Source organism: Chamaea fasciata, unplaced genomic scaffold, assembly GCF_029207755.1.
Source record: "Chamaea fasciata isolate MVZ Bird 193981 ecotype frontalis unplaced genomic scaffold, bChaFas1.0.hap1 SCAF_4, whole genome shotgun sequence".
Lineage (NCBI taxonomy): Eukaryota > Metazoa > Chordata > Aves > Passeriformes > Sylviidae > Chamaea > Chamaea fasciata.
The window spans coordinates 10,904,723-10,919,256 of record NW_027094089.1 but is presented as its reverse complement, the minus strand read 5'-3'; the positions used below and the strand labels follow the sequence as shown (position 1 = coordinate 10,919,256).

Below are 14,534 nucleotides of genomic sequence, written 5' to 3'. Positions count from 1 at the left end.
TTCTAACATTTTCATATAAATAATATCCACAAATCTATCCAAATTCTGCATTTCAAAATCAAATACGCAAATTCACAGCCAAGTGTAGCTAAAGATCCTGTCTAGTCTTCATTCACACATTTGCGTTTATTCAGAAGGAAAAAAAGAAGCAGAAAATTGAAAGAGTACTGGAAATGCATTTATTAGTATTTAGCAATAACTGTAAGTTATACAGCTTTGAGAAAAAATGCTCCTTTTTTTTCCCCCCCATATCCAGTAATTGATGCACAAAAAAAATCCAGAAAGATTAAGGATCAGGTTTCTCAAAATTGTTTATACATAACCTACCTAAACTGAGATTTATCATGAATTGTCACAAGGTTCTCAAGACACCAAAAGTGCTCCGGCTCTGTGTGAGTCCTGAGCTGCTGTCAAATGGTGTATAGATGAGAAAAGTTTTCTAGATACTTTCTGCCATGGGAAAATCCCTCACATTTTTCATGTGAATCTAAAAGCTATTTTTAACATCCTCAGGTTATCCACACTCGTACTTAGGAGTCTCCAAAGCACTTTATTTCACTGTAATCTTTTTAGAAGTCTCTAATTTTTGATAAAAAATAACACTGAGCTGCTACGCAGAATGCAAATAATCTCAATTCAAGAGAATCATGTTCAGTTAACTTAAAATTTTAATAGAAACAAATTTATCTTTAAATAGTGCACTGCCAAATTATTTTCAAGACATCTAAATTAATTTCTTATGAGACATTTAATTTTAAATGGAATTATATGTATTTTTTCAGGGAATCTGTATCCACTTGATTTCAAAACCTGGACTTACAGAGTAAATAGTGTCATCTTCCTAAGATGCTGTGGGACCTTTCTGAGTTGCAGTTTACCTCCAGTTTTTAGAGTGCATACATCTTTAGATGCTACAACCTTTAAGTCACTTTCATCAGACCACAGATACTGAAAAAGGTCAGTGAACATGTTACACTTCTTCACATTAAGAGTATGTCTGAAGATGAAAGTTTATAAAAGAGGGAGAAAAGGTGACTAGGATTTTCCACTAATGTACTTTATCTGCGAATTGTAAAGGTACATAACACATCCCATAAAATAACTTATCCTTGCGTCTCCTGCCCCAAAGCAATATATGCACACAAAAATACACAGAGAGCTGGCACATATGGGACCTCTGCTATTGGGAACACTAATATTGTAATTTTCCAAAATGATAAACTGCATTTGCTTGAATGCTTGCCATAGCCTCTAATTTCACTTCCTAGTTTTCAAATATACCACATTGTGATATAATTTTGATATAGTGTGACAAGAATCTCCAAACCAGAAAAGTTAGTGTCAATGAACACAATGCACAATGTCTCCTGAAACTATATGGATTTCTGAGTGTAAGACTACAGAAAATGCCTTATTAGGACACAGTAAGTCTTGTTGTCTGCTACTATGTCTCCATGTCAAGAGAACATGCCACATATGGGCATATTAGCCTGGGCAATTTTTGAGGTCCGTTTACTTCATATGTGTAAATACATTAATGAGGTAGTCCTGTTTGTTCTTTTAGTACTAATTTATGGACCTCCTATGCATGGATTTTTTAAGTTCTTTACAACTATAAATACAGTCCGCCTCCACAAAAATGAACAGTAATTTCAATTTTTACCTGCTTTTAATAACTCTTCTACTAAAATCCCCAAATTCCACAGTTCTAATATTATTGAGTAGGTGGATATCCATTCTGTTTTCATTCTCTTCTCTGCCTCAGTAGTTTTGCAGACATTAGCCATAATTCCCACAACCCACTTCTGCCAATTCTCCTTGAAAATGAAAGAGTCTCAGCCTCCTCAGTCACTTCTCACATGGCAGCTGTCTCATCCTCTGGACCATTTTAGCTGTCACTGAAAGCATTTTATGTAACTCTGCCAGATGCAGGTGCACTAAGGTTTATACCATTTCCAATGATTTCCTCCTCTTCCTTATTCCTCAGGCAGAATTACTCACAGGTTTAAAGCTAAATTTTTTACATTTAGAAAAAAATAAACAAATGAATTCTCTTTGTCACTTCTGAAATGAGTCTAGCACCTTGTATACTCTCTATAAAATCCATCAAATCTGAATTTGAGAATACTCATATAGTAGCAAACTGACATTTAAGCACGTTGTTCCAATAGATACAATGTAATTGACCACAACCAGCCACTAATTACCATTAAACTAATTGAGCTAAGCCATTACAGTTGCTACAGTCTAAGAAGAAAATACATATCCATCAGCTGAAGTAAGCCTACAGATTTATAAAAAAGCTATTATCAAAACTGATATAAGTATTTGCCTAGTCCAGAATCTGTGTTTTTCTCCTTGCATTTTCACCAGTTTGTTAGCAACCACTGACAAACTTCAGTATGTTACTGGCCTCATTATGCCCTTATCAGTAGGGTTAATTTTCTGTTTCATTCACATTCATTCTATCTTTGCTTTTCAATCAAAAGATGTTAGACCCTACAACCTCATCTTAACACAAGCCGTTTTTCATACAACTCCCCCCTTGTTTATTTTCAAAATCTGTACATTTAGAGATACTGTGCACTCTTTGTTGACAGTAAAATTTATGCTTTTTCACTAGAACAGGACACCAAATGACTATTTCTCTTTTCAGTCCAAACATCACCTGCCCATATTCTCTACAGTTACTTTATAAATTGAGGTGTATATGATATTCTTGGATGAAAACAATGACACAGGTGGAACTTCCCTGGAAATGACCATACCTAATTAATGTTTAGTTCCAAAATAAATTCCTTATCACTTTCCCTTGTTGTTTCTGCCTCCTTCTTCACAATTGCATGCATTAAAATAAAACCAACTGCAGGAGAAGCTCTCTTCCATCCATATACTGGTCCTGAAGTAGAAGGCACAGAAAGCTTTACAAAGTAAACTAAAAATCAGTTCCTTAGCAGTAACTAGAAAAAAACTCTACCCACTTAGATTTCACAAAGACATACAGATGAAGAATTTATATCCTAACAGAACTAATTTTAAACTTCTATTGAATTCTTTTCCTGACAACAGCCTTGTTGGGAAAAGGCTCTCAGAATTTATGTTTTGTATGAATTTGAGAATGTGTTATGCATTGCAAATTTCTGTTCTTTGCTACTACTTTGCACAGCAAGACCATGTCCAAAGTGTTTACAGGCATGGCCCAGAATTTCTTGTAAACTGAAGTGACCATATGCCACATATTTTCAATTTTATGTTTATGAGTAATTTCAAATTTTTTCTTTTATCAATATATTCTCAATTATATAGCATGAACTTTGTAATCGACAAAATTCTACATTCAGTTTTTTCATAACATGTACAGTTTTGTATAATTCTGTGAAAGCCACAGTAGCAATTTGTACACAACTTCATGTTTAAACCTATTTTATAGCAATTTAAAGTCAAGGTGTAACTTTATTCTTCACATAACTTCCTTTAGAAGGAAGCAGTCAAAATAAATTAGCAATTTTCAAATCAATTTGTACTATCAAAAATTTCTTAAAAATATTTTTCATATTCACAAGAATTTGAAAGGCTTAAATTAAAAAGTACTTACCTAATTACTTTGAACAAATATGGCTTCAAGCTGACACTGCTTAAGCCAAAATCATCCTATACATATGTTATTTTGGGGAGAGTTTACTGCAAGATAGGGTGGACAAAAGTGAATGGTGACATTTCTATATATGTTCAGATATTTAAAATTTTCCAAAGACGTTGTCAGAAATTCACTACTGAAAAGATGCCGCTACTCAACATTTTATCTCCATTTCAGACAGTGAGGGTTAAGCTTCAGACAGGGTAAAAATACTGCAAAACACCACAGGAGTTGCTGTGCTGTGTGAATATAACTTTAAAAAACTAAAAAAAAAAAAAAAAAAAACACAAAAAACCACAAACAAACAAAAAAACCCCACAAAACTAAATTTTCTGTACAACTGTTTCTTCTTCATTTTTTCCTATGAGCCTTCCTATATTGAGATTGTGATATGTACCTCTAGTAAACTTTTGAAGTATGCAGACATGTTCTTAAGCAATCTAGCAGACACACTGGAATTCACTGCCAATTCTGACAGAGGAATATTAATGACTCACATTCCTTTATCTGCCAACAGTCATTACTGATGCTGCAGGGAATTAAACACACCAAGATAACTACCCATACTGTAGTTTCTCCAAAAACACTTGCTGTTAACAGATAACATTAGTCTAAATTATGTGGGTTTTTCCAACTCTGTAAGGCCATTAAAAGACAGTTCCCGGATCTAGAGTTTTGGGTGTCTGGGAAGACTGGACACCCTGGGTTTTCTGATCCTGGTTTTATGCATGTTCAAAAAAGTTCAAAAGATAAAGGCTTTTCTTACTTGGGAAACTTCACTGCCTCTGCAGTTGGGCAAAGGCAAAGTTGCCAGGGCTTAATGCTTCTTGGATTCCCAAGCTTGCAACTCAGCTCTATTCAGTGCTCTGCTTTAGGGAGATAGGAGCTTACAACTACCTGCAGTGACATCACCTCTGAAAGAGACACAGCAACCACCTTCAGAGCAGCAGAGATGTAGTCAGAAAAATGTTCAGAAGAACCGTTCTGTAATTTTCTTCAATTTGTTCTTAAGTCCAAAACTTTGATGATTTAATTCTGAATCTACACTTTACAAAATACACACAAATATTTTTTTCATATTACACTTCAAGATGTCTTTTTATGTACAGATTTAGAAATAACAAAAAAACAGATTTTTAAAAATCCTTTAAATCAAAAAATTTTATTCCTCAAGCAGCTCATAATTTTGCTGTTAATACTTGATAATTTACACCAGGTTAAACAGATATGGTGGTAGTTACGGCTACTGCTGGAACTAAATTATTCAAATTTCCATCAATGTAAGGATTTGAAAAATAAGGGTTGGATAAACCGTCACTCATGCAAAGAGCTTTATTACCTGTAGTTTCTGCAGCTAAGTCAGTATGTTTGGAATTATCGCATAACATTTTCACTTTCTCTGACTCTTAATCTCAACTATCATATTTATTCCAAAGCCTTTACTTTGCTTCAGAGCAAAATGAATGCATCTAGCATGGTCTGGCATGACTAACTGTCCCACTTTCCCTTAAAACTAAAACTTTAACTGATGGGCGATTTACTTGATGTAATATCGTATTTAAGAAGTCCAGAATAAATTTAATATAAACATAAATATAAAATTACTCTTGCAACAGTATATACTAATTTTCATCAAATCAACTGAAAAATGTCCTAGGGTTGAATTGAGGGGAGTATATCAAAATTTCTGGAGAAAAAAAAAAAGGATATAAAAGAAAATTGGAAGATTTTCCTTCCCCCAAAAAATCCCCAGCTTATAGTTCAACTCTCTTGAATACATCATCATTCTTAAAAAAAAGAAGAGCAATATAACCAAAGGGCTGTATCTTACACACAGTGCATGCTATCAACACTAATATAAAGACAAATGATACTGTAAAAAATTACCAAAAAAGAACAGAAATATTTCATCTTCAAATTTTTCTTGTCACGGCTCATACTTGAAAGCAGTTAATTGAAATTACCTGCTCAAAGATGTCAGAGTTTGAACGTAAATCTAATTTACTCTGAAAAAAAATCAGTCCTAATTATAAAAGGTACACGTACAAAAAAGTAAATAATTTCCAGACTGGTCTTCACTGCCCCATATAGTGTTTACGAACTTGTTCTGGAACAGTGAGGGATTTTACTATGATCCATGTGTGTCCACCTGTAAGACTTAGTACAACATAACTGCTTTCTGCAATTTAAGTGCTTCCAAAGATCTGTTGGGTAGTTTAGTGTTACAGACAAGTACTTAGAGAGAAAAAAAATTCAGTATGGACTGCATGAATGTGTTTCAGTTAGCTGAAGAACATAAAAAGTTTTTAAAGAGAAAGAGTGGTATCAGCAGGGAAAAACACATGTTCTAGAAAAGCAAAAGTTTAAAAAAAGTGGAAAAAGAAAAAATATAGAGGAAAAAATGGTTTCAGCAATACTAAATTATTGTCTTTGCATCCCATTAAACAAGAATTTGTCTCAACTACCGCAACATCTGTTTTAAGTAATCACTGTCCTGTCAGAACTGATCCTGGCCTAGAGATGATGGTATGGTACAGTAGTTACCTGCACACTGGCAACTGTCACAGTATGCATTAGAAGCCATAGAACAAGCTAAGCATGATTCACTTTTCAAACAACTGGGAACAGATGCAATATATAACAAATGCATTGTTCTTAGTGAGTATTCTGTCTGCCTTTTTACAGTAAGCTGCAAACACTTCTGCTGAAGGAAGAGAGAATTGCTGCTTCTCTTTTAAAACATCTCCAAAGTAGTAACAAAAATGTCAGAGCAGAAGCTATGTAACCAAGAATGAAGGAAGAGTACTAAACAGACAAAGTTACTGGAATGCAGCAGAGAATTTTGAAATGCTGGTGGTCAGGCCTTTCTCAATGTGGAAAAGGAACAAGACGCACAAGAAGCAAAATTACTGAAAAAGCAGGATGCAGACTATCTGCAGAAAAATATTTGATTCTATTAATACAAATTAAACTCTTATTTTTCAAAAACTGGAATACTAGGAAAGACCAGGAATAAGACTTTTAGATGGATTTTGTATTTCCTATATTTCTTTGAGCTCAGTGGTTAAGTGAGCTCAGTGACCCTTGGCAAGGTCAGAAACACATTATAATGTACCATATTTGATGGTTTTTTAAAGAAATATGTTATGTAGGAGTCTCTGAAACATATCTGCATCTTGCTGTTAAACAGATGAACCTGCATAAAGGTTCTGGATAGTTACTGTTCTGTCAGTTCAGAAAAATTAACATGAAAAAAACCACTACTTTTCTTATGACAAACAAAGCTATATTACTAATATCTCATTCAATACGGTGAAGCATTGCCAACAACACCACTGAGAACAGCCCATCCAATGCAAAACACTGCAGACTAGCAGACTGTTGTTCCTCAATAAAGACTAATGAACAAGTACTTTCTTTCCTCAGCGAAAATATTCTTTTCTCCTTCTTAGTGTGCCTGGAACCTACAAATACCAAACACAAAAGAAGACATCTAAAAAATATTCATGTTCTTGAGACTTTTTACTTCTTTACATTTACAGTATTTACAAGTATCACATCATATTACTAACATCAAAAGGTGAAAACAGCAAAGGTAATTTTGCAGCCTTTCAGTTTTGCTTACTTTTCTCAGTCAAGTGTAAATTTAGTTAAAGAGTAAGAATCAAACCTACTTTTCACACATACTTGTTTACACACTACATTTATCAGCCCACGACAACATATTTCAGTGTGGGGTCTTTTACAATGATGGAGAGTAACAAAGGTACCTCATTCCCTCCCTCTCTAAGATGTGAAGGTTTTACGTAAACCAGAAAGTACTAAGGATTACCACTGGTAACCTGTTCAGTAGCATTAAACTGGCTTGTTACTTGGATCTCACTCACAGTGCTTTGACAGTGAGACTGGAAGAGCATGAGTTCCTTACCCATTTGCAACTACTCTATAAAGTGTACAGTGTAGTGTCAATGTTTAGATACACCTTCTCTTCTGCAGTGCCTTGATTTTAGCAATGGGAAAATAATGGCGAAAGAAGAAAGCATAGCCTTTACAGGCTGACAAAAAAAAAAAAATTTTTTTTTTTTGGCTCCCTTTGTCTCACCTTTTATGTCCTCTCCCCATTAAAATGAAGTAACATGGTCCTGCCACTATTTGTGAAGAATTTCAAGAAAAGCACTAGGTCAAAGTAGCATCTGAGGCCCTTCTAGAAAGAGCAAAACAAAACAGGAGCAAGAGTATCTGTAAGAGCAGAGGGCAGAGGAACTCCAGCACAGCAGGACCTTTTCTTCAGGTAAGGAGGCTGATTGTGGACGATAACACATCCTTCTGTGTGTCTGCATACAGAAGGATCATGGATGCTGCTTTATCTCACCCGGGCCACAAAATAACTGTATCTGTGGAGATAACTGTATCTCCCAAATAAAGTACTGTGTGGAAGATGAAAATGTAACTACACCGTGACCCTCAAAGAAATTGGTGAAATAGAAGAACATTAATTTAACACTCACAGTATAAATGCAGTATTAAGTGGAGTCACATAAACATATAAATGATACATAATTTAATTAATACTATATAATGTATACCATTTGTCTACATGTATATAATTGTTTAAGCAACTTAAAAGCTGGTGCATATTACTTGACAATCATAATCGCATTCTGAGAGAAACTGTCACAAAAAGCTGTGATCTTTGTGCTTCTTACAACTTTTTAAACAGGCGAAATACTACAACTGCAAAACATATGGGCCCAATTCCCAATTAATTATTTGCAGCTAAAGTGTTAAAATGTCCTTGGCTTCACCTTAGACACAATCATCCCAGCTGGTCATTATCTAACTGGAAAGGGGCCAAAGAACCTCAGCTGTCAGTACACAACAAACATGTATGTTTCATCCTTTTTTCCTCCATTTATTTCACTTTCACATAGCTGCACTTAAAAGAAGAAAATCTTACTAACCATGAAACAGAAAAAAAATTGTATCTCTTTTGCTGCTGTGACTCGGTATACATGGAGTGCAGGTGATAAGTGGGGTGATAAGGAACTCTTCTGAATGTATTTATAGAGAACTGATTAATCCACCCTTACTAAAGCTTACTATATTACTCCGCGTTTCTACTTAATTTAACAGACATGTGAAAAAAACCACAGAAATAGTCTGAAGACAGAGCTGAAACAAAGTTATTGATTGGTCATATGTCGGCATAGAGACAGGAACTAGTGGAAAAGTAGGAAAACATCCCTCAATGAAGTGAAAGTTAGCAGGTAGCTTGTAGCCAGCGTTAACAGCTTGCAGTAAACCTGCAGATCAACTGGTAGAAAGCAAATGGCTTTTCTCGTTTGCAGACTACTTCTGCAAGAAGCCAAAGGACAGCTGGGAGAAGGAACACATGTAAACAAGGCAGACCTAATGATTTCCTAATTAAAAAGAAGATATTATCTTCCCATTAATAGATAACCTAATTGACCAAAATCCAGCAGTTTCCCCTCGGTAGAAGTAAATCTAGGTGCCTTTCTTCACTAAATTGTCACATATTTAGGCCAGCCACTAAGTTGTCAGTTCTGCTTGATTTGTTTGGATACTGTACTCTATGACAGCTGTCGGAAATAATACATTAGAACAGCTGTTGCAGCACTTACAAAGGGACAGGAATTTTAATTGGACTAGGTATTAATTGGGAGGGGGATGTATTTTCTTTGTTTTTATCCAAGTTAAGACAGAACTATTCAAGGAATGACACGTATCTTTTAAGGTATTTGACCAATTTCTGGTCAGCAAGGCTGGTCTTTGTTTTGACTGTGTAACTTTGTGACTGTGGTCTCCACCGCCTTAGTATGAACCATTCCATGCTTAAGAAAAGAAGCATTAAGAAGAGGAACAGTAAGGAAGTTGCATAAACAATCCTTTTCAAATACTGGTTGTCATCCAGAGAGGATCTCGAAGTTTTTGAAGAATCACTCAAAAGGAAACTCATTCCGAAAGTCTTAGCAACCACCAGCTGAAAACAAAATTATTCATGATGGCCAAGACCTAAGCATAAATGAATGATAAGCTTACTTTCAGCATCAGCATAGAGTAGCAAGCACAGGAGCACCACAACTGGCCTGACTATGTGCATCATCCGACAGCTTGGCACCAGCATGCTTTGGCAGCCTTGTTCTCACTGGCTTAGAAGCCACTGGGAGTCTGTCCAGTCTGAAATTTCAGATGAAGTATTTTCAGAGCCTGTGAAAAGATAAAAAATACAGTTAGGACAAATAGGCCAGAGTTTTATTTTTTTTACGCATTCACAATTCAAGGCAAAACAATTTAAAAGACAAAAGGGTAAGGCATAAAGCAAAAGAAACATAATTAATTTCAGGCTACTGGTATATAAAAGAAGATCCAAGACACAGTATATGTTAGCACTGTTACAACACATTTCTTAGTGTACCATTACCACATAATCAAGCAACTGTCATATTCTGAATCTTTAGTTAGAACAACAGCATGTTCTGAACAAAACAAACTAGTACAGTTGATGAGGTTTAAGACATCACTGGAATGCATGTGGCGAGAAGGTAATCAAAGCAGCTTAGATACCCACAAAACCACATGCAAACAGGGAGTTGACACCCTGGCATCTGGTAAGAATAACACCGCAAAATCTATTTCAGAACGTATTATTAACATATTGCATCGTTCAGCAACTTTCAAAGGTTAAAATCCTATTGTGACTTCCTATACATATCTGAATTATGCCTACTAGAAAAACAGAAATCTGGCATAGGGTAAAGGGCTGAGATCTCAATTCAATCCATCTCATTTATTAGAATGTGTAATTGAATATTATACAGTGGTAGAACTACAGCTCAAGTACCTGACTAGAAGAAACCGTGTCTTATCCTTGTCCAAATAAGCTACACTAAAAGAAATTAAGGAATATAAAAATATTTTCATCCTCAGACAAGAAATATTAGAGATATCCCTACACAGCCTGACATTGGCACTAAAATAATGTGAAATGCAATTATACTTTCTGAAAGATCTGCAACATATAAGTTAAGTTATTAACTTATTAAGTAAACTTATTTGTTAAGTTTCATTCTACTTCTTCATTACCACACAAGTGGCTACCATGCAGTCAAGATGAAAACCAAGAGGGCAGAGAAAAAAGTATAATAATTATTATTCCACTGAACAGATCATACAGTTTTGTGGGTGGCACAATGAGCCCATTTTCAGTACAGAGAAACGCTCAAAAGAATTTACTCAAGGAAGAAAAGACATGAGCAGATGGTAGAAATCTATGCTATGTTATGAATCTCTGTTTAAAACCATCTTTTGAATCAGCTACTGCTATCAAAATATACAAGCCTAAGAAATCTTCACAGGCAAAATGCTAAAGGCACCAGGTCTCCCCTTTCATCGCTACCATCTTCATGCCAGCATTTCAAATGACAGCAAAGTCCATGAGACACCAGTCCTGTCGGACTTAATTTGTGTCTGTGCAAGCGTATCAGAGCCAACTGCCGTATAATGATTCCAATACTATCACAAAGATGGAGATGTATGAAATATACTTGCAAGGAAGAGGTGATTTTTATCTTGCTTCTTTTGGAATGCAGGAGTTACAGGGGAGCCCTGAATTATCTCTAAAGGCAACTGACTCTAGAACAAAACTATCTTTTCATTAGTACACAACCATGCTAGCTGATCTGTGAAGGTGAACAGAGAAATGTGGTGGGTCCTAAGTACTCCCTCACTCCTTTCAGGGGCAGAAGCAGAGAAGAAACAATACTGGTAATTAATAAGGGCAGCAGAGAAGGGGAAAAAATGGTGACCACAAAGGTACTTGTTTTATACAACACTTTTTTAATGGGGCACTGGGGCACATTATTTTCATACATTTAAAGCACTTCCATCAAAATACTAAATGTGGTGGGTAACAGAAAAATATTACTGTCTGCCTGGGGAAAAGAGGAATTTTTAAAACTTTATGATTCTGACATATGAATTTGCACTTATCCTCTACAAGATGCCTGCAAATGAAGGGATGTATCACAAAACCCAAAACTTGGCAAAGCAAAGGTTGAAAAGAAAAAAGAGCTTTTTTTTTTTTTTTTTTTTTTTTCTTTTTTTTTTTTTTTTTAGTGAAACCTCATTCCATTCTCCTATTCTAAATGCACATACAACCACTTGGGAATACTGCACTCATTTTGTCTGCTTTGAAGGTAATATTCGTTTTCACTCAGGTCACAAAATGAAAGCCCTCAGTATTCCCTTTCTTCCATGTTTCTGAGAGTAATGACTTTAGCTAACCTGATAAACACCAAGGTTTCCAGAAGACCCTTTGCTTGTTGCTTGTTCTCCCTCTTTACCTGCTTAGGCATTCAAGCAAACTTCTAGTATCTTAGCTTAAGGAAACATATGTGCTAGAATAAAGACGGTAGTTGAGTGGTTTTTTCTTCAAGTTGAAAATACACTGTTAATGGAGGCATGCAGGTGATAGGCTGGTAACAGAGAGAAAAGCAAGCCAAGAGACAATCAGGTCCTATCAAGATTCTCCACAGAAATCTGCCTTAGCTTTAGCCATAAGGAAAACAAACCTTCAGACACTGGTACTGACTGACAACCGTACCAACACTGATTTGTTTCATGTGGTATATAAGTACTTGTTCGATTTGTGAAAACTAATATTTAATTCCTTAAAAGGATTAAATGAAATTATCAAGACAACTATCAGCTTCCACATCAAGCCACATCAGTAGTTTCAAAGTGAAAGACTCATGTAAAGCATCACTAACTCTTAAATGATGTAGCTCCTTTTGTATTTCCTCCTACTGATGGTCCGTTACATCTTGAGTGTGGTACTGAAGACAGTGAAAACACAAAGAGCATTTTCAGCAGCAAGTTACACTAGCCTTGTCATCAGAGGACCAATACTTGCCTTGCAGAATTAATCCTGGGTGAGGTACTCTCTCAGCAGCCCCTATTACAACATTCACACTGCACCAGGACAGAAAGATGGGGTTTCTCCTTGGCAGAAGATCACAACAACTACCGAGAGGTCAACAGTTCTTTAGAAAAAAATTCTCTTTATATACCTTAAATAAAAGTTGTTATTATTTTAGGTTAAGTGCTGTATAACTGCTGTGTTAAATAATCAAAAATGGCTCTTCCAATATCTCTAAAAGAGCTATCTATGAAACTAGGTAACACATCTAACAATAACACACAAGTAAGTAAGGATAGATTTTCCCTGATTAGTTGTATCTATTAATAGGATCACTAAAAGTGCAGATGTGCAGCTTTCCATAGTGTTCAATGCAGAGACAAAAAAGAATTCTTCTCTGCAGAAGCACAGCAGATGATATTACCAGGGCATGGGCACATGTACCAATTATCCTCAAAAGGATCAACTGGGTGAATGAAACATCTGAACACTAGAATGCTTCCCTGCAGTCTGTTTAGTAGCAAAAATAATCTTTTAGGTGCTATCACAGTACTCACAAGATGGCTCCTGCTCCAAGACAATTATAGGAAATACATACCTGGGGGCAAATTTCACAAACAACAACAAAAAAGTAAACAGTTTTTTGTTTTGTTTTTTTTTTTTTTTAAATCAGCTTGTTTTTCCATGCCTAAATGTGCATTTAAATGCTTGCTAACACAAATTCAGCTCAGCCGAGAAGAGCTGTCAGAAAAGACTTGAACACGGACAAAAAAGAACTCATAACAGGTGCAGGGAGCCACACTGACAAAAAAAAACTAAGCGAAGAGTAACTTACAAAGTTTTGGAAGAAAGGGATTATGAAGGTATGAGACTTCATTTGTGCTCCAAACAGGACTTCTGGTTCAACTTTTCCAAACTTCTAAACTGTTTAGAGATAGGATTTTAGTTCACGGTCATCTCTGGTTTGTGTAAAAGACTTCCCATAGAAACCCTCCATATTTCCCATTAGGAAAGTAACTGGATATACCTTATATTAAAAAAAAAACCAAACAACCAACCAATGGTGTTTCTCTAAGAATACATGGAAGCAAAGATTAAAACAGAAGATTGTGCTGGAATTCTGTTTCTACACTTCATCACATCCACAATCCTGAATTACATACTTTTCCATTTCTAATACCACGGAAATGCAAGAGAAGAAATAGAACAAAGAAATTTAAAATATTACTACAACCAGTGATGGATGACGTGCAAATACTTCCTCTATTTGCATATCAGTCATGACCCCTCCTTAGAAAAGAAAATAAATTTCATGGAAAAATCTTGGCTGCAAAAACATAACTGACAGCTGGATCATTACTAGAAAGAATAGAAAATAATGCATAAAATTGATTCTCAGAAGCTCTTTAATCAAAATCAATTCAGAAATACCTCTGGGTAAAACAAGGTCTTTTAAAGAGAATTAAATGTATTTTCCAAAGCAATGAGGGCAACTGACAGAAGGAGAAGTTCGACATTTTGTTTGTTCTTTTATTGATTAAACAGGATAAATGTTTTCACAGTTGACCTGCTGGAAAAGTTCCATGTTTCATTATGCTTTTATTCTTAAAAACTCCAAAATATAAACACATGATTAAGGAAATTTGAAGGACAGCTGTGCTGAGTGTTCCAAAGTTCAGTCTTATCAGTCTCTGGATAACAATTTACCCTAATGCTTGTCTACCATTGCTGAATTTGTCAGTAACAGTTATTCCAAGATGAGCGAGCACCCACCCTAAAACAGTAGGTTTCTGATATTATGCAAGCATTTTAACTACATCACTATAAAAGCACAAATGAGGGGCAGTACTAGGTAGAATTTTGACTATATAAAATAATTTAATATATCAATCTGATTCTACATTGTAATTCTATTTTAGACTTCAACAAAAATTCCTCTGTTACCATGTAAAACAGACT

General features: G+C 35.4%; 1 protein-coding gene across 1 annotated transcript in view; it reads right to left on the bottom strand.

Moving 5' to 3' along the window:
• Positions 1-14,534, bottom strand: part of PTPRD (protein tyrosine phosphatase receptor type D) — a 317,656-nt gene that overhangs the window by 286,032 nt on the left and 17,090 nt on the right. The window contains exon 2 of the mRNA XM_066180841.1: positions 9,698-9,865. Coding sequence (XP_066036938.1) covers positions 9,698-9,782 — 85 coding nt within the window. The 5' untranslated portion in view covers positions 9,783-9,865. The remainder of the gene's footprint in view (positions 1-9,697; positions 9,866-14,534) is intronic.